General features: G+C 44.3%; 1 protein-coding gene across 2 annotated transcripts in view; it reads right to left on the bottom strand.

The window, feature by feature from the left end:
* lmcd1 (LIM and cysteine-rich domains 1) overlaps window positions 1–21,286 on the bottom strand; it is a 56,271-nt gene that overhangs the window by 9,932 nt on the left and 25,053 nt on the right. For both annotated transcript variants that reach the window (XM_051694538.1, XM_051694537.1), the window contains exons 2-4: window positions 14,892–14,980; window positions 13,313–13,568; window positions 3,739–4,065 (exon numbers count right to left, since the gene is read on the bottom strand). In XM_051694538.1, coding sequence (XP_051550498.1) covers window positions 3,739–4,065; window positions 13,313–13,568; window positions 14,892–14,980 — 672 coding nt within the window. The remainder of the gene's footprint in view (window positions 1–3,738; window positions 4,066–13,312; window positions 13,569–14,891; window positions 14,981–21,286) is intronic.

Genomic DNA, 21,286 nt, shown 5'->3' with positions numbered 1-21,286 from the left:
AATGGCCAAACTGGTTTGAACTGACAAAGTCTACAGTAACTCACATAACTGCTCTGTACTATTGTGGTGAGAAGAATATCATCTCAGAATGCTATTCTGAGATGCGGGTTGACGCTGTTTTGGCAGCATGAGGGGGACCTACACAATATTAGCCAGGTGGTTTTAATGTTGTAGCTGATCGGTATATATATATATATATATATATATATATATATATATATATATATATATATATATATATATATATATATATAATTATTCAAGCCTCGGACCTTAATAAGGAATTTTCCTACCATTGGAGCAATTTAAGCTTGAACACTATACCACCTTTTTTTTATGAGTCTCAATCAGCAGGTGGCAGAAAGTGCAACTGCAGCATCTGTGCAGGCACAACTGACAGCAGACAGCACAAGATGAGGACACATTCTTGCATTCAAACACAGCTAGATGGAGCGCAACTCAGAAAAACTCATCTTGAGACTCCTGCATACAAAGTAACAAACTATGTTAAACATGACACTGCATCCTAAAAGCACTGTTTATGATGCAACACTACCAAAGTGAAATGCTCAAAAAGAGATCGTCAGACGTATGTGGAAATAAAAAACCTTATAATAAGTCTGCCTCAGATTCAATAAAATTCAATAGCAAAATGGTATGCTTATGTTCAATGATAGCTATGGAAATAAACTATTTTTCAATAGTTGCTGTCTAAAGCCACTTTTTGTTTGCCTAATCAATGCTATGCTTGTCTGCCACAATAATGTAAAGTTGCATTTGCATTGCATTTTTTTTCTTTTTCAAACATTTGCCACGTTTACATACACCCTAATAATGGGATTATAATCGATTAAGGCAATACTGCGATTATGATATTGTAGGCTAGTAGATTTTTATTTCCAAAACCATCTCCAACTTTGGGCAACATGTTTAAAAAGTAAAACTCTCTGAGACGCTTCACTTTAGCTTTATTTGTACACCTTATCAGGAGGAATGTCTAGCACAGGTCTTCATTTGGTGTCCAGATGAGGATTTTGCATGTTTGAGTTTTCAGGCACAACATGGTCAACTGGCTTTTGGAAGTAATACCTATTTGGACCATTTGTATTTATTATGAATTGCCCCATCATCCAGGGATTTGATGTCTCCATTTGATTCAGAAATTCAATATGTGATTTGGAACACTTGAATGGGCACTTCACCACTAATATGTTTGTAGCATCAGTGATTCCATCTGGGCTTGCAGCTAACCATGGCTCGTAACAGACCACAACACCTCTATGCTTTACTTTACATTCTCGATCTCATAGCATTTGAATGGCTTTTTATTGTTGCTGCCATACTTGGTAGCCGAGTTTCCCTTAAATGTATGGAATAAGTGTTTGTCCAAGTATTTTTAGGGTCAGTTTTGCTGCTTTTTAGGTCCCTCTTACCTGTACTACACTTGCTGTCATGCGTATTCTCCTGGCATCATGCCATTCTTGAGATAAGCTCTACATGTGTGTTTCCTGTGTCAACCTATGTTTTCTTGTCTAAGCCTTTCATAAAAAGCAGTACATTTCTGACTTACTAGGTCAGATGTATGTTCATTGTGAGGTAAGAAGGGGTCAAATGGTAGCTCTGTGTGGTTTTCAGGTACCCTTTCTCCACTTTGTAACAGTGCAACAAGAGATTATTTGTCGGAAGCTGAAAAAGTGGAGCCATCATAGAGACATCTACACTGATTTTAAACTCTTCATGAGACTGAAACAGTTGTGGGTTGGCATGCTCTTTCTGAGTTGAAGAAGAGGGACTGGAGTAACAGTGAGATGCTTGTGACGTTTGAAATTAATTTGTCTGATTTTCCTCTGTCCTGCATCCTTCCTCCCTGCATTTCACTTTCTTTGAGTATCTGTGCAAGATGTCCCCGTCTTCTCCTGTCTGACTGCATTTTCAAACTAAATGGAAAAAAACGACATAATTTGTACGGAGTGACTATTTTAACCCCTGTGTAAATACCATCTGCCACACAGTGCAGCTATTTTCTTCCCAATAGTCTGGTGAAACCACAGGAATATATGAGAATAACTAGACAATAGGTGTCACTGCTGTGGCATGTGTGTAAAGACGGTGTGAATGTGCAATGTTGTCATAGTGACCCCGGTCCAAATCTGCCTTTTGTCCCACTCTTTTTCCCATCCGATTTCCTGTTTCCACTTTTAATATTTCCTTCAACACAACTTAAAATAATAGATAAAAATTCATATAAATGTTGATTTCATTGCAGTGATTTGGTCATGGTGAATGTCGGAGTGCAGAGAAGGGTTCAATCTATGTACGTATCTATCTATATATCTATGCATGTATCTATATATGTATGTATGCATGTATGTACACTAACGGTCAAAACTTTTGAAACACTTGCCTGAAATGTTTCTCATGATCTTAAAAATCTTTTGATCTGAAGGTGTATGCTTAAATGTTTGAAATTAGTTTTGTAGACAAAAATATAATTGTGCCACCATATTAATTTATTTCATTATAAAACTAAAATTTCATTAAAAAAAAAGTTTTTGAAATTGATGACTTGGATCAAATAATAAAGAAAAGCACCCAATAAGTGCCCAACATAGATGGGAACTCCTTCAATACTGTTTAAAAAGCATCCCAGGGTGATACCTCAAGAAGTTGGTTGAGAAAATGTCAAGAGTACATGTCTGCAAATTCTAGGCAAAGGGTGACTACTTTGAAGATGCTAAAATATAACACAGTTTTGATTTATTTTGGATTTTGTTTAGTCACAACTTAATTCCCATAGTTCCAGTATGTTATTCCATAGTTTTGATGACTTTACTATTATTCTAAAATGTGAAGAATAAAAATTATAATAAAGAATGAGTGTTTCAAAACTTTTAACCAGTAGTGTATGTATGTTTCTATCTATCTATCTATCTATCTATCTATCTATCTGTGTGTCTTAAAACTGTCACATGACTTGCATAAGCATTGCCAAATACATTGAGCTCTATGGAACGAAGCTTCAGCAAATCATGTGAAATCGGCTTCAGTTTATTGCTGTCATCTAACCTTCTAAAGAATAGCAGCAGTATGATTGCACAATTTTCCCAAGCCCTGCAGCACACGAACATCCTGATGTCCGCACCTCTCTTGCCTGTGTAGTAAGTGCCCAAGCTCGATGGAATGGACACTTCAAGCTCTGAACAGGCTCAATATCTGCTTCAAGTAAATGTAATTATCTACAGTCTTAATCAAAACACGTCCAACCTGGCTGCTGTGCAAATACTGATAAGCGTCAGAGCCTTTCATGTTATTCATAGATTCTACATCACTAGCCAAAGGCTCAACAAATTACCAAATATGCTTCACTATGTGATGTTTGGCCATTTTTTCATATCATCCTCTCACTCGTCATTAATAACAGATGGGTGGGGAAGAACAATATCGCCTCGCTTTAATACTTCAGTCGTATGTTCCTAAGTTTCTGTCATATTTCATGCTGCATTATTACATAGCATAATGCTTGTTAATGCTTAACCGGAAGTTCCGCCAACATCACCAGCAAAGCGTCATGGGACTCTTGGGAATATTGTGGATAGGGTTAGAGTATTGGTCTGTATTTATTTTAATTAGCTTTAATGTATATAAAAACAATAGAAGTATATGATATGTCCTCATTTAGATAATATAAACATATGTTTGTCTTTGCTCAGTCATGTGTGAATGTTCCACTAAACTCACACATTCACTCTTCTTGTTCTCCTCTGCTGTTCCGTTGGTGGTGGTCTCAGGGTTTGGTTGTTCCTGGGTTTGTTTTTCATTCTTCTGTTTGGTTGTTCCTCCTTCTCCAGGCAGGGCGACCTCCCCGACCCCAAGTGCCTCCTCTTTATATGACCTCACAAAGTCAGTCATGGCTCTTAGCTCTTCCTCAGACAGGCTGTGGCAGCATGATGGGTCCTGATCGTACAAGGGCAGCTGTCTTATCAGTTGCCTGTGGCGATACAACGCCCCTTCGGTGCTGGCCACAGGACGCTTGTCTGCAGGGAGAAGCTCCATGTACTGCATCGCCTGACAGACAAACAGACAGAAAGAGAAAGAGAGAGAGAGAGAGAGAGTTCATGAAGGCTGCATCCCAATTATGGTATGTAGATTAGGGCAAAACACTTGCAATTGAAACACTTGCAAATACACATGCTACTTGTGCATTGGTGATGTTTCAGTCATGAACACCCCAGGGATATTCACTAGTGTTGTTTGACTGCACATGCTGTCTGCTTGGTTTTAGCACATTATTCATCTCAGGTGGCACTGAACAAACTGAAATGTTCACATAAACGCTCATGAATGAGAATATGCTACCTAATAATGACTAAACAAAAGTGGGCAACAAGTGTGTATGACAATGAATCAAATTAAATCAATAGTTGTATATATTTCTATTGTTTTTAAAGTTTTTGATTATAAGTACAGAAAAAAAATATTTTTATTTTATTGCAAAATATTGAGATATACTGAATACAGATGTGGCCTTTAATGGCCTTTCATGTGTTTTCACGCAATCCATCACCTGAAATCATGCAGCATCACACAGACAGGCTTCTTAGACTTAAAATAGAGTTGCTGCACTTGAGAGTTGACTATAAATCACAGACTCTTCCCTGATTTCTTAGAGGGACAATGGATTTTTTGGGGAGGGGGGGGTTTTATCCCCTTTTCTCCCAATTTGGAATGCCCAATTCCCACTACTTAGTAGGTCCTCGTGGTGGCGCAGTTACTCACCTCAATCCGGGTGGCAGAAGACAAGTCTCAGTTGCCTCCGCTTCTGAGACAGTCAATCCACGTATTTTATCACGTGGCTCGTTGTGCATGATACCGCGGAGACTCTGCATGTGGAGGCTCATGCTACCATCCACGATTCACGCACAACTTACCACGCGCTCCATTGAAAGCGAGAACGACTAGTCATGACCACGAGGAGGTTACCCCATGTGACTCTACCCTCCCTAGCAACTAGCCAATTTGGTTGCTTAAGAGACCTGGCTGGAGTCACTCAGCACATCCTGGATTCAAACTCACAACTCCAGGGGTGGTAGTCAGCATCAATACTCGCTGACCTACCCAGCCCCCCCGGGACAATGGATTCTCATTCACAAATATTTTTGGGATGAGTAGCATATAGTTCATTCCCTAATTAAAGATGTTAAGCATACAGTTTTGGGGGCCTGGGTAGCTCAGCAAGTAAAGATGCTGACTACCACCCCTGGAGTCGCTAGTTCGAATCCAGGGTGTGCTGAGTGACTCCAGTCAGGTCTCCTAAGCAACCAAATTGGCCCGGTTGCTAGGGTGGGTAGAGTCACATGGGGTAACCTCATCATGGTCGCTATAATGTCGTTCGCTCTCTGTGGGGCGCGCGGTGAGTTGTGCGTGGATGCCGCGGAGAATAGCGTGAAGCCTCCACACTATGTCTCTGCGGTAACGCGCTCAACAAGCCACATGATAAGATGCGTGGGTTGACGGTTTCAGACGCGGAGGCAACTGAGATTCATCCTTCGCCACCCGGATTGAGGCGAGTCACTACGCCACCACGAGGATTTAGAGCACATTGGGAATTGGGCATTCCAAATTGGGGAGAAAAAAAAAAAAAAAAAAAAATATATATATATATATATATATATATATATATATATATATATATATATATATATATTTTGCTTGGAATTAAATATTCTAAAGTTATTTGTTTCATAGCTGGTAGATTTGTTTAAGGCTTATAAACATAGGCTGAGCTTGTGTTAGGCTTAGCCTTCTCCTGGCCACCGGGGACAGACATGATGTATGTATTAATACAGGGAGTTCCAACTGTCGCTCCGGGAAAATGCTGACTCGTTATTGCTGGTCTAGGATCAGCTTCCCCACCTCAAATTCAAACCTTAATAAAAGGTGAGAAGTGAAAGGCTGACTCTAGATCAGTCACTATGGATTAATTCATCTTACATCACATGAATCATGGATGCAGCAATCGGACTTAACCACTTATTTGTAAAATAATTTAAAATTTTTACAACAGCTATTAAATAGAGCAATTCTTGGATTAAAACATGTAGATTATGGTAGCATTGAAAACTAGTTCATCCAAGTTTGTAGCATTCCTTTTTTAATCACAGTATATTCAAATTTAAATCAATAAGCATCCCAATAAAACTTGAAACGACCCAGCACTGAGATGACTTTGATGAAAATACATTTTATTTTTAAATTGTGAAGAAGACTCTCTCCACTGGATTTTATCTTCAAGGGTTAGTTCACCCAGAAATGAAAATCCACTCATCATTTACTCATCATAACACAAACAAAGATTTTTAGAAGAATATCTCAGCTCTGTAGGTCCATGCAATGCAAGTGGATGGAGGTCAAATTTTTAAAGCTCCAAAAGCAATAAAAGTAATCCATTCAACTCCAGTTGTTAAATTAATGTTTTTTAAAGCAATACAATCGCTTAGGGTGAGAAACAGATCAGTGTTTATGTCCTTTTCACAATAATTGTTTACTTCCGGTCGCTCTCCAGTGCACGAGGGGAATCAGTTCATGCGTTGGCGTTGTAAGTGTGTTGGCATGTTTACGCAAGAACTGACGCAATACAACCGAAAGTGCAACTCGATTTGTTTACAAGAGAACACTGTTCACAAGCTTCATTGGTTTTGCTTTCATTTGAACATGCCAGTGTGCTTACGTTACGTGAGAGGCAGCGTAAACTGATTCCCCTCATGGACGCGCAAAGAAGTGTGTAGATTTGGCTTGAACATTGCTTGTTTGGATTATTGGGGGGGCTTACCTCCCCTATCCCCCCCTGGAATCTACGCCCCTGCACGCACATGACATTGTTTATGCAAATCGCTTATAATTATGGCTTATGTAAGATCTAAGGGGTTCAGACGTTACGAAGAACAGCACTTCTACTTATTATGCAAGTTTTCTGTTAAAACAAATCACTCGTTGAGTCACTAAAATAATTAGCAATTTGTACTGCCGTCTGTGTAAACAATAATAAAAAAGTTATTCAGCTGGAGTCTTTGTATGGGGTGTGAATGTTGTACAGTAGGTAGTTAAAATTACTCATGGAAATAGCTATTCTTGATATAAACATTTTATGACGTCATTTTCAATATCAAGAATGAACGTTTTTACTAGTGAAAACGTCCTGGTTACTTTCGTAAACCTCCGTTCCCTGATGGAGGGAATGAGACGTTGTGTCGATGTAGTGACACTAAGGGTCGCCCTTGGGAGCCCCAAACACCTCTGATCTTTGAGAAAAGGCCAGTGGGAATTGGCAAGTGGAATTTGCATGCCACTCCCCCGGACATACGGGTATAAAAGGAGCTGGCTCACAACCACTCATTCAGGTTTTGTGCTGAGGAGCCGAGACAGGGTCCCGGCCATTTCAGCGGGTAGTTCAGTGTTGTGGCAGGAGGGACACAATGTCTCGTTCCCTCCATCAGGGAACGGAGGTTACGAAAGTAACCAGGACGTTCCCTATCTGTCACTCACTCGACATTGTGTTGATGTAGTGACACTAGGGGTCCCTATACGAAATGCCATGACAAGCTGAACTGTGTTATGTGGACTGGCGGTGCGAGACGGGCAAACCACTGCGTGCCTCGCAGCCAGCACACCGGCCGTCACGTAACCTCCCCCAACACTCCTATGAGCATTGTAAGGTCCCCCGCACCTCAGGGACAAGTCGACCGCCCAAAATTGGGACAGGCCGCCCCAGCCGTGGCCTCTTCTCTTCTCTTTTCTCACCAAAAAAGAGTGGAAATCGTTCAGCTGGGGGCCATAAGTGTCCACGTGTGGAGCACCTACCCCATTACAGGGCCTACTAGCACACATACTGGGCCAGCATCGAATTTCTCCGCGAATCCGCCTGCCACAGGGCTAAGGAGGAAGGACATCCAGGGCCCATGGTCTCATGAACACTGCTGAGGGGTAAAAAGCACACGACTTCCCCTCCAGGAGGGGAAAGGCGCTATACGCAAGCAGTACACCCAGCCAGTTGTCCCGCAAATGTACCTGTTCGTACCTGACAACACACAGGACAAAACTGGCTCAACCCAGAAATTGTAGAACCTCGCGAAGGTATTGGGTGTTGCCCAGCCTGCTGCTCTACAGATGTCTGCTAAAGAGGCGCCATTGGTCAGGGCCCAGGAGGCCGCCAAACTCCTGGTGGAGTGTGCCCAAAGCATCAAGGGGGGCGGCACGTCCTGGGCATAGTATGCCAAAGTGATGGCGTCAATGACCCAGTGGGCGATCCTCTGTTTGGAGACAGAGCTCCCTTTCCGCTGTCCTCCGAAGCAGACAAAGAGCTGCTCAGAGCATCTAAAGCTCTGCGTGCGATCCAAGTAGATGCGCAAAGCACACACCAGACACAGCAACGACAAGGCTGGGTCTGCCTCCTCCTGGTGCAGCTTCGCTTGCAGGTTCACCACCTGATCCCGAAATGGGGTCTTGGGCACCTTGGGCACATAGCACGGTCGGGGTCTCAGGACCACGTGAGAGTATTCCGGGCTGAACTCCAGGCACGTGTGCTGACAGAGAATGCCTGCAGGTCCCCTACCCTCTTGATGAATGTGAGTGCAGTCAGGGGGGCAGTCTTCAAGAGACCGCCTTTAGCTCAACTGACTCCAGGGGCTCAAACGGGGCTCCCCGCAGGCCCCGCAGGACCACGGAGAGATTCAATGAGGGAATGAGGTGCGTTCTGGGAGGATTCAGCCTCCTTGCGCCTCTAAGGAACCTGATGATCTGGTCGTGCTTCCCGAGAGACCTACCATCAACTGCATCATGGTGCGCCGCCATAGCGGCCACATACACCTTCAAGGTGGAGGGGGACAGCCACCCCTCCAGCCTCTCCTGCAGGAAGGAAAGCACTGACCCGACTGCGCATCTCTGGGTGTCTTTGCGTCGGGAAGAACCCCACTTAGCGAACAGACACCACATACATATATTGGACTAAAAATCATGTGTGGATTTGTATGAAATACTTCCAAATAAAAGATTAAAGATCTTCAGGTATTTATTCAAATTAAAGTTTCTTATTTGTTTTTCTTATGTATGGACATAATGTCACTTTAACTGTTTTCAGAATAACTGTCTGACACTTGCAGTCATGTGTGTCACACTGTGGATTCATTCATACAGACCCTTTACAGAAACACTGGCTCACTGTTAAACTTCTTTATGATTCTGCTTCAATAAAACTTTAACAGTCATTTAACAGCCATTATGCCACATAAAAACCTGCTCCTTTTGGCAGGAGTACAAGTTCAGGGAATGAGAACGTTTTTGAGCTAACTAAAAGATTTTCATCCCTTTTCAGCAACATGATATGAAAATTATTTAAAACAAATTTGGAGAATATACGATGAATGCAGATGAAATGGCAGACAGGAAGTATGGCCGACCATAGCTAAATCTGTGTTTGGCATGACCCAATAAATATAAAGAGACCAAAAAATAGATCATGGTCCATATCACATCCATTTGATTCAGCAGCAGCCAAGGAATCAGAGGAAAAATTATTTTGTTTCTAGGCATTACGGTTCAGAAGTTATTAGCGTAAACATAAGTGCAACTCTGAGCTGTTGGTGGCGCTAGATGGTTAGAGATATAGACACCACATTTGCTATGGTATAAATTTAGACTTTCATCTATGAGTGTGCCAAATTTCATAACTTTATTCCAAATGGTTTTATGGGCTGTCGATGGCAGAAGAAGAAGAAGAAGAAGAAGAAAACTAACAAATACCTTCGGTGCTTGGCCCCTAATGATGTGTGGAAAACCATGTCAGGAATTGTCGCCATTCACACATTGATAGATTGTTCATCTTGTTTATGATAATAATACATTGTGCACAGCTGCAGCTTACATAAAAACCTTTCCCATGCAGAATGTTCATTTTAATCAATAATGAAACTGATTGTCAAATCGGGATGATTTTTTACAAGCAATATATTTAATCTGTGTTCAGATTTTCAAAAGGTATGGCCAGTTGTGCAGCCCACCAATAAAGTTAGAGTGACCAGAAGTAGGAGCACCTACCTGCAATTAACAGTACAAATGCTAGTTACCTCAAGCGATAAAATCACTGGCAGTGTGAAGAAAAAAAAGGATGGACGGCAATTGAAAAATAATGATCGTTTTCCAACAGATTCCTCAACCAACCCATCCTCCGTTGGTTTGACAGACAGATAGCCACAAACAAACAGTGCAATGTCTTGAAAGTGCCACAGAGTCACAGTGTTGACATTTTGGGGGAGAATCAGCCAACAAATGGATTACTTTAAATACTTTCTCCATTCCCAGCTTAATAGGCAGAGACAACTTTAACATAAAACAGACAACACATTCTGTGGTACATGAATAACTACAGGTAAACACTCTTTAAGCCAGGTGGAAGAGTACAAACATGATATAGAAGTCAATTGTATGAATATATTACTCATTCATCTTGTAATAAACAAAGAAATCTATATCCTGTGATAGTAAACTTACCTAGAAATTATCACTATTACATAATTTGTAACTGCAGCCCTGACCCAAAGTACAGGGTCATTAGAGACTATATACTTTGGGTCAGGGCTGCAGTTACAAATTCTTGGGCCCGGTACAAAACGTATTCAGCAGCACCAGTTCAATTTAAATTCCACACATCAAAAAGCAGATATTTAAATAGATTCCTACAACAACTAGCTAATAAAAAAGCTCTTCATCCAGCCAGATTTGACATTGTTCAGCAGGCTGAATAAAATCACTGTCTATTCCCCCTGAAAGATGAAAGGGATTTAGTCAGGCACATGTCGGGCTTGCTTCCTGTTCATGTCCGTCGGAACAACAAAGCATAGAGCTTATTTCCAGAGCCCAATCCCACTGCACAAAGGAAAAGGACTCTGGAGCAAAAACCATCCCCACTAAAAACAGAGGGCTAAATTAGAGCTTTGTGTAAATAAGGCATCAGTAGAAGCAGTCGGCACATTCTGCTATCAAAATAAACGGCACAAATCCCAGACAAAGGCAGGTGTCCAATATTTCAGCTGTGGGATAAAATGATCACACCACCTTTAAAAGGACGCTGGATTAAACAGGATCATTAAGTGACTACTGCTACAGAGGAGCGATTGATTTGTAGCTTTTTCCACTGAGTCAAATGTGAGGTATGAGCCCAGCCAGAGTGCTGACGATCTTGCAAGGTTATTTGTTACCCTCAGCTCAGAGAGGTTTAGTTTTCATTTGGGCTTCCAAAGTTTCCAACTAAACAAAGGCTGATTGTCTTCATCATTACAGGTACCAGCAGTAGCTCTTGACTCAACAATGACTTTTACATTTGTTTACATGCCATTTACATGCACAAGATTAATTCGCCATTAATCAGAATTTGTTCATATTCTGATTCTGTAAGCTTCACATAAATACAGTACATTATCCTGATTGTCCTAACCGCATTAAGCAAAAATTCTACTTTCTAAAAATGTAAATAAGACAGATATCTTAATTCTATATTAATCAGATTTTTGTCTCATTTAAATGCCTTAATCAGAATATCTTCACCGGCAAAAGATTCATCTGTGCATGTCCAAATAAAGGTAATTCTAGGTTACATTGGATACAGACATCTGTTACTACATTTAGCAATTTATGCAATTTATTGCACTCTTGTGTGTAACCATTAAAGGAATATTCCAGGTTCAATACAAGTTAAGCTCAATCGACAGCATTTGTGGCATAATACTGATTACCACAAAAATGTATTTTGACTTGCCCCTCCTTTTCTTTAAAAAAGGCAAAAATGCTGGGTTCCAGTGAGGCACTTACAATGGAAGTGAATGGGGGTCAATTTTTTTTTATGTTAAAATACTCACTGTTTCAAAAGTATAGACACAAGACATAAACAATGAGTGTTAACATGATTTTAGTGTGATAAAATCACTTACTAACCGCATCTGTGGAAAGTTATATTCAATTTTACAACTTCGTTGCAATGACAATGTAATGTCAACAAACCCTAAAACTCTAAAATGACTGTAAAAATGATGATTTAAACAACTTTACAGCTCAAATAATACATGAGTTTTAACAGAAGAATTAATGTAAGTGCTTTTATAAAATTATACGCTTCACATTTCTGCCTTTAAACCTTACAAAAATTGACCCCATTCACTTCCATTGTAAGTGACTCACTGTAACCTCGATTTTTGCTTTTTTTACAGTCGAAATAATTTTTTGTGGTAATCAACATTAAGCCACAAATGCTGTCGATTGAAATTAACTTGTATTGAACCCGGAATACTCCTTTAAGGATATAAATGAGAACGAGTGAGTTGATTAAATAACTGTCAAAAATAACTCAAATGCAGCGTAATAAAAGGACAAAGAATCTCAAGCGTTCACAAAAGAGAAAAACAAGAACAAATCTGTCTTAGTTTGTTCTGAATATGCTGATGACAAGTGTGCAGGATTATTCTAATAGTTGTTGAGCATGTAAACGGCTTGACTTCTAAATGACGATCAGAAAAAAGGCTTAACCAGAATACGGACCTTAAAAAATATGGAAAATAATGTGCATGTAAACGTGGTCACAGAATGTTTTACTTTCAATTAACACGACAGCTAGGAGATTCACCATTACTAGGGTTGGGCAATGCAAATAAAAAATATTGTAATATTCTTGGCATTTTGCTCGTTAATACACATTTTTATGGAAAGTAATTAAAAAACTTCTGGAAAAAATAATGAAAGTTTCTTTTTTATTTAAAACAATGTTCAAGGTAGACCTTTCACACATTAGAATAACTTTTATCAAGTCCACTACTATGAAACAACTACAACTATTAATAAATAACATATTATTTAATATTTAATTTCATTCTCATACTGTGTTTTGAATTTAGCCTTCCATTGGATACTGGAAACTTCTTTAGCAACTATGTTTTCAGAATATGTATCTGAATGTAAAGTGAATGAAACCTGGCATGACTAAACCACACTCAATAATTTCTAATGGCTGACACCAGTATATCGTTTTTAGCGGAATATCGCCCTCACCTAACCATAAACATGATACAAATTTTTATGTAAATGTCATAGTACATTTTCCACATATAGGATAGTGGTTCATAAAACAATGTTTGGCCCACAAACATTCCACATTTTGGTATCTCCTAAATCAAATGTCAAATAAGGGAGACTTACAAAATGTGTTTGGGAATCACTGCATTTAAAAGATGTATGATGTATGTGAGCCCTGTTGAGTTCTCTTGAATCTTACTAGTTTCTGTGTGAGTCCTGGTGGTGCCCAGTCGTAGGTTACAGTGTTGAAGGTCGGGTCTTTACGTGAGACCACCGGGTTTGTGACAATCATGCGGTTGCGTTTGTAGACCCTTAGCCCATCTCCTCCCTTCACTTTAGTCGTGAGATGAGCATAGCGGGACTCTGCCAGTAGTCTGCCCACCTTACGGTCGTCTTCGCTGTCGGAGCTGGACATATGCTCCTCCAGACTGCAGTGACACTGAGTGCAGGCTTTTCTGAGCACAAATATATACAAGGCTACAGTGAATTAAAGCACACTTTTTTTTAAACCTTTAAAGACAGACCTACCGTGAGTTGTGAGGTTGTTAATTGATAGTACATGGCTATATGCTGAAGACATTAGTCCTTGTTATTTCAACTTTGCTTAAAAAATAAATAGCGCTTTATAGCAGAATTTGTGGTGAATAACTGCACTGCTCATGACTCAGCAAAGAAAAATCTCCCAATCAGAAAATCACATCAAACAAAATGCACCAAAAGAGCTTTGCAGCAAGTTTCTATACTTATTATCAACAACTTTACTTTGCTTCAAATCAAAGTTTGTAATGTTGTGATTCACATTGGAGCTGGTTGGTTTAGTTGATGGCTTAAAAGTTTTTATGAAGGATTTTATGAAATCTATATAGGAAAAATGAACGGGAAAATACTTCCAGAGCCAGGATGGCTGAAAAAGTGGATAGGAACTGTTGCGCTGTATTGGAGATCTGTGGCTTTTAGTTGTGTGCTATGCTATACCATATTATGCATATACCACATTATTTTCTTGTGTAGTGTACATACAAATACCATTCTACATGCTAGTGTCCTAAAAAAAAAAAAAAAAGAAAATGGACTGAATTAATTTTCAGCAGATATACACATTTAAAATGTACCGTTTTTATCTTTTGGTAAGACACACCAAAAATACTGACTATGATATTGACATATTATATATGATGACTTGTATTACGGTACCCATATTTTTGACCAATAAATGCTCTCTAAAATGAGAATGTCCCTCCCCCAATACGAGCAATTGCAATTAGTAAATAATGGTTTTGCTGCACTGTGAGGTAATTTAAAGCAATTAGTTATTTATTTATTTTTTTAAAAGGACGAGACCTTTGACATCTTTGCCTCAACTTTGACAAATTGCCTTTGTCAAATGATTTGAAGCAGTCTTTAAAGTTTAAGAAAAATCCCATCATATGTGTATTGTCTTTAGAAATCATGGCTGTACTGATTTACAGCAGACAAGTATAATAAAAGCAATTACTGTGATTTCCAAGAAAGACATAAAAAATGAAAATAATACAAAAACTTTACATAAGTGTTGCCATTTCAGCATGAATTCTATGAACTTTCATCTTTTTAAATTCACACAGAACACTCAGCAAACACAAAGACACACACACACACACACACACACACACACACACACACACACATACACACACAGTGACTCCAGCATTCCACATAAGTCTCCAGAGAAAGAGGGAATGATATGTGTAAGCCCTTTCCTCTCTTTCCTTACTTCTGTAGTCAAAAGAATAAATTACCTCCAGGAATGTGGCTGGAATCCAGCACAGATCCCTTTACATGTCAGACACAACACACCCCTTCCTGCTGCCGGCCGCCCCACCGACATCTGGAGAGAGAGAGGAACAGTATTCAGAGAATGGCAACAGAGAAAAATATTTTACTTACTGCAGAGATGTCTTATGTAACAAACAGATTTATTCAATTTGAGAAACTGTATCAAACATTACAGATTCTGAAAACTGTGTGTATTTTCTGCACATGTACATGCACAATTCATTTGCATCACAATTTCCAGAACACTCCCCTCGTCTGCCATCAGTCATAAAAAGAAATATACTACTGACCCAAACACACACCACTGGTTGTGGTTGATGTGTTGCATATTGTGCTGTTTAGAGAGCATCCCACCATGAGTTTTAATGCATGTAAGGTATGTAAAATGAACAACCTGGTTTCTTAAAACTGAAGTATGTAACTTTTTCAGTGTTAAAATACTTTCTGCTATCCCAGCTAAATATGCAGACAACTATAAGTAAGACATTCATAGGTACATTTTTTTGAAAACTGTAAACCAGTGGTCTTAAAATCAAATTACCTGGGGGCCAATAGCCAGGTGGTGTTCTTCATCAGGGCCAGTTGAACAATAAATAAATTATATATATATATATATATATATATATGCACGTGTGTGTGTGTGTGTGTGTGAGAGAGAAAAAATCAATTAAATATAATTTATTACAAAAAACGTCCTGGTTACTTGCGTAACCTCCGTTCCCTGATAGGGAACGAGACGTTGTGTCGATGACGAGGGGTCACTCTTGGGAGCCCAAGACACCTCTGGTCTTTGATAAAAGGCCAATGAAAACTGGAGAGTGGTATTTGCATGCCACTCCCCCGGACATACGGGTATAAAAGGAGCTGGTATGCCACCACTCATTCAGGTTTTATGCTGAGGAGCCGAGACAAGGTCTGGCCATTTCAGCGGGTAGTTCAGAGTTGTGGCAGGAGGGACACAATGTCTCATTCCCTCCATCAGGGAACGGAGGTTACGCAAGTAACCAGGACGTTCCCTATCTGTCTCTCACTCGATGTTGTGTCAATGTAGTGACACTAGGGGTCCCTATACGAAACGCCACAACTGGCTGAACTGTGTTACGTGAACTGGCATGTGTGACGGACAGACCACTGTGTGCCTCGTAGCCAGCGCACCAGGCCGACACGTAACCTCCCCCAACATAGTTATGAGTGTCAAACGGCCCTTTGGGGACAAGTTGACTACCCAAAAGATAGAGACAGGCTAACCCAGTCGTGGCCTCTTTTCCCCTTCTTTTTTCCCACTCCCTAAAAAAGAAGGGGGATTATCCAACTGGGCCACCAGGTCTAGTCTGGGGGTGTCCCTCCCAAGGGGAGGACACCACTGAGACCACACCTCACCCAAAGAGAGGGGGGATATTTAAGTGGTAAAAATTTGTCACATGGTCTTGCCGACCATGTGGAGAGTCTCATGGTAGGTCCTAACCAACGGGGGAGGAGTTACTACAAACATGGAGACTGGGGAAGAGGGGCTCTGCCCAAGGAAGACGCAGTTTGCCAACAGGGAAACGAATTAGCGGAAGATATATATCGCATGGGGTTACCTTACAGGGAACCACCACATGCGGAGCACCTACCCCAGAACAGAGCTCTTAGTTAGCACATGTACTGGGCCAGCAGCGAGTCTCTCCGAACACTCGACTGCCACAGGGCTCGGAGGAAGTCAACCAGGGAACATAGTTTGTGAACACTACTGGGAATTAATGGCGCACGTCTTCAGCTCAGAGGAGGTGAAAGGCGCTATGTGCAAGCGATACACCCGGCCGGCTATCCCGGGCTTATCCGCTTGTATTGCGTGCCACTACCTGGGACAAAACTGGTTCCACCCAGAGGTTGTAGAACCTTGCAAAGGTGTTGGGTGTTGCCCAGCCTGCTGCTCTGCAAATGTCTGTTAGAGAGGCACCCCTAGCCAGGGCCCAGGAGGCCGCTACACCCCTAGTAGAATGGGCTCATAGCCCCTGGCACGTCCTGGGCGTGATATGCCATAGCTATGGCGTCAATGAGCCAGTGGGCGATCCTCTGCTTGGATACAGTGCTTCCTTTCCGCTGTGCACCAAAGCAGACAAAGAGCTGCTCAGAGATCCTAAAGCTCTGCGTGCGATCCAAATAGATGCGTAAAGCGCGCACCAGACACAGCAACAACAGGGCTGGGTCTGCCTCCTCCTGGGGCAGCGCTCGCAGGTTCACCACCTGGTCCCTAAAAGGGGTCGTGGGAACCTTGGGCACATAGCCCGGTCGGGGTCTCAGGATCACGTGAGAGTAGCCCGGACCAAACTCAAGACACGTTTTGCTGACAGAGAACGCTTGCAGGTCTCCTACCCTCTTGATGGAAGTGAGCGCAGTCAGGAGGGTAGTCTTCAAAGAGAGTGCCTTAAGCTCAGCTGACTGCAAAGGCTCAAAGGGGGCTCTCTGTAGACCCTGAAGAACTACAGAGCGGTCCCATGAGGGAACGAGGCGCGGTCTGGAGGGATTCAGCCTCCTGGCGCCTCTCAGGAACCTGATGATCAGGTCGTGCTTCCCTAAGGACTTACTGTCGACTGTGTCATGGTGTGCTGCTATAGCAGCAACGTAAACCTTCAAGGTGGAAGGAGACAGCCGCCCTTCCAACCTCTCCTGCAGGAAGGGAAGCACTGATCCGACTGCGCATCTATGGGGGTCTTCCCGTCGGGAAGAACACCACTTACCGAACAGACACCACTTAAAGGCATACAGGCAACTCGTAGAGGGGGCTCTAGCCTGAGTGATCATGTCTACCACCACGGGTGGTCGACCGCTTAGGTCTTCCACGTCTTGTCCAGGGGCCAGACATGAAGATTCCAGAGGTCTGGTCGCGGGTGCCAGATGGTGCCCCGTCACTGAGAAAGAAGGTCCTTCCTCAGGGGAATTCGCCGGGGGGAGGGGGCTGTCGTGAGGAGTGCGAGGTCCGAGAACCACATCTGGGTGGGCCAGTAGGGTGCTACCAGGATGACCTGCTCCTCGTCCTCCCTGACCTTGCACAGTGTCTGTGCAAGTAGGCTCACTAGGGGAAACGCATATTTGTGCAAGCCAGGGGGCCAGCTGTATGTCAGCGTGTCTATGCCGAGGGGTGCCTCGGTCAGGGCATACCAGAGCGGGCAGTGGGAGGATTCTTGGGAGGTGAACAGGTCCATCTGTGCCTGTCCAAATCGACTCCAAATCAGCTGGACCACCTGAGGGTTGAGTCTCCACTCTCCCCTAAGGGTAACCTGCCGTGACAGCGCGTCTGCTGTAGTGTTGAGGTTGCCCGGGATGTGAGTGGCTCACAGCGACTTGAAGTGCTGCTGACTCCAGAGGAGGAGACGGCGGGCGAGTTGTGACATAAAACGAGAGCGCAGACTGCCTTGGTGGTTGATATATGCTACCGTTGCCATGTTGTCTGTCCGAACTAACATGTGCTTGCCCTGGATCAACAGCCGAAACCTCCGCAGGGTGAGCAGAATTGCCAACAACTCGAGGTAGTTGATGTGCCAATGCAGTCGCGGGCCCGTCCACAAGCCGGCGGCTGCGTGCCCATTGCAAACAGCACCCCAGCCTGTTTTGGAGGCGTCTGTCGTGACCACGACACGCCTGGAGACCTGCTCTAGGGGAACACCTGCCCGTAGGAACGAGAGGTCGGTCCAAGGGCTGAAAAGACGGTGACAGACCGGCGTGATGACCACGCGATGTGTCCCGCGGCGCCATGCCCATCTCGGGACTCAAGTCTGAAGCCAGTGTTGAAGCAGTCTCATATGCATCAACCCGAGCGGGGTAGCCACCGCTGAGGATGCCATATGCCCCAGGAGCCTCTGAAAGAGTTTCAGTGGAACCGCTGTTTTCTGTTTGAATGCCTTCAAACAGGCCAGCACTGACTGTGCGAGCTCGTTCGTGAGGCACGCTGTCAAAGAGACTGAGTCCAACTCCAAACCGAGGAAAGAGATGCTCTGAACCGGGAGGAGCTTGCTCTTTTCCCAGTTGACCTGAAGCCCTAGTCGGCTGAGGTGTGAGAGCACCAAGTCCTTGTGTGCACACAACATGTCCCGAGAGTGAGCTAGGATTAGCCAATCGTCGAGATAGTTGAGAATGCGAATGCCCACTTCCCTTAACGGGGCAAGGGCTGCCTCTGCGACTTTCGTGAAGACGCAAGGTGACAAGGACAGGCCGAAAGGGAGGACCTTGTACTGATACGCCTGACCCTCTAATGCAAACCGCAGAAAGGGTCTGTGTCGAAGTAGAATCGAGACGAGGAAGTATGTGTCCTTCAGGTCTACCGCCGCGAACTAATCTTGATGCCGGACGCTTGCCAGAATGCGTTTTTGCGTCAGCATCTTGAATGGGAGTCTGTGTAAAGACTGGTTCAGTTCTCGCAGGTCCAAGATTGGCCGCAACCCACCGCCTTTTTTCGGTACGATGAAGTAGGGACTGTAAAACCCCTTCTTCATCTCGGCCGGAGGGACAGGTTCTATCGCACCCTTCCGTAGGAGGGTTGCGATCTCCGCGCGCAAGGTAGCAGCGTTTTCGTCCTTCACCAAGGTGAAGTGGATACCGCTGAACCTGGGCGGACGCCTGGCGAACTGAATCGCGTAGCCAAGTCAGACGGTCCAGACCAGCCATCGCAACGGATTGGAAAGCGCAAGCCACGCATCCAAGTTCCGCACAAGGGGGACCAAAGGGACAACGTCGTCGGAAGTACCGGCAGGTGGGGCCTCATGGCGGGGCGAAGCTCGAGGTGCCACACCATGTCGTGGCCGTGCTGAATCTAGGGACATCGAAGCACTTACCTGGCTCCTTGTGACCACCACTGGAACAGCCTGGGACTGGGGAGGAAGAGGCCTGTCCTCGTGACCCGTGGAAACTGTCACACCGGGGGCGGATGTGTGCCACAGCTGGGCGCGCAGGGTCGGGGAGACCGCTGCTGGAGCGCCAATCCTGCAAGGAAAAACCCATGGACGGCGGTCGTGACGTCGACTGTGCACACTGGGTTTGTGACCCAGGGAAGGAGGAAACAGCTCTTTTGCTGAACTGTTGGGTACCGCAGCCACTTGGGCATGCGGCGAAATCAAACAAAAAGGCAACAAAAGATTCTCCACCCGGCCCTCTACTGGGGGATGGAGTGGTCTTCCTACCAGCTCCAGTTGAGTGAGTTTCTTCGACCCTGGGTCGCCCGTCTCAGGGGCGCTTTGATGACCTTCGTGGGTTCTTAGCAGCCGACTGTGAGACGGGTGGCATCTGTTTCCTGTGGTGGGCTCCAAGCTGGGGCCGGGCTGAAGGGGCGGGCTGCGGCTGAGACGGTGCAGTCACCGCAGGGGGACGCCCTTGGCGACGAGCAGACGGGGCACGGGATCTTGAGCCATGCCGGGGCAGGATATGCCGGATAGCCTCCATCTGCTGCTTCACCGTCGAGAACTGCTGGGCAAAGTCCTCGATGGTGTCGCCGAATAGGCCAGCCTGGGAAATGGGGGCAGCACGGAACCGTGTCTTGTCGGCCTCACCCATCTCGACCAGATTGAGCCAAAAGTGGTGCTCCTGGACCACTAATGTGGACATCGTCCACCCGAGAGACCACGCCATGACCTTCGTCGCTCGAAGAGCGAGGTCGGTCGCCGAGCGCAGTTCCTGCATCAGATCTGGGGCGGAACTAACCGTGTGCAGTTCTATTAATGCCTTGGCTTGGTGGACCTGCAGGAGAGCCATGGCATGCAAGGCAGAGGCGGCTTGTCCAGCAGCGCCGTAGGCTTTAGCCGTCAGGGATGTCGTGAACCTGCAGGGCTTGGACGGGAGCTTTCTGCGGGCATAGGTGCACCGCGAGCGCCTTATCCACCGGGGGAATCGCCATATAGCCCCTGGCCGCCCCGCCGTCGAGGGTAGTGAGGGTGGGGGAACTGAGGAATCGGGACCGGGCAGTAAAAGGTGCCCTCCATGATTTCGTCAGCTCCTCGTGCACTTCCAGGAAGAAAGGCACTGGAGCAGGGCGTGGCTGCTTTGAGCGGCGCTGCGAGCCCAGGAACCAATCATCGAGCTGCAAGGGTTCAGGGGAGAGAGGAGGGTTCCACTTTAGTCCGACACCTGTGGCCGCCCGGGAAAGCATTTCCATCATCTCTGCATCAGCCTGTGACTGGGCAATCGTCCCTGAAGGGGGGAGCCCAGCTGAGGCTTCTGCATCCGACTGGACAAGCCCGCTCTCCAATGCTGCGCTCGAGAGCTCATCAGCTTCGCGGGCTCTGAACAAGAGGCCAGACTCGCCGTGAGATGAGCCGGCGGACTCATCCGGAAGACTGATCAGGCCAGACGAGCGTGCTGGGGAATGGGAGGTCTGCGGGGGGAT

This window comes from Myxocyprinus asiaticus, chromosome 50 (genome assembly GCF_019703515.2).
Source record: "Myxocyprinus asiaticus isolate MX2 ecotype Aquarium Trade chromosome 50, UBuf_Myxa_2, whole genome shotgun sequence".
Taxonomy (NCBI): domain Eukaryota; kingdom Metazoa; phylum Chordata; class Actinopteri; order Cypriniformes; family Catostomidae; genus Myxocyprinus; species Myxocyprinus asiaticus.
Note: the sequence above shows the minus strand (reverse complement) of the source record. Positions and strands in the feature narration are given on the sequence as shown.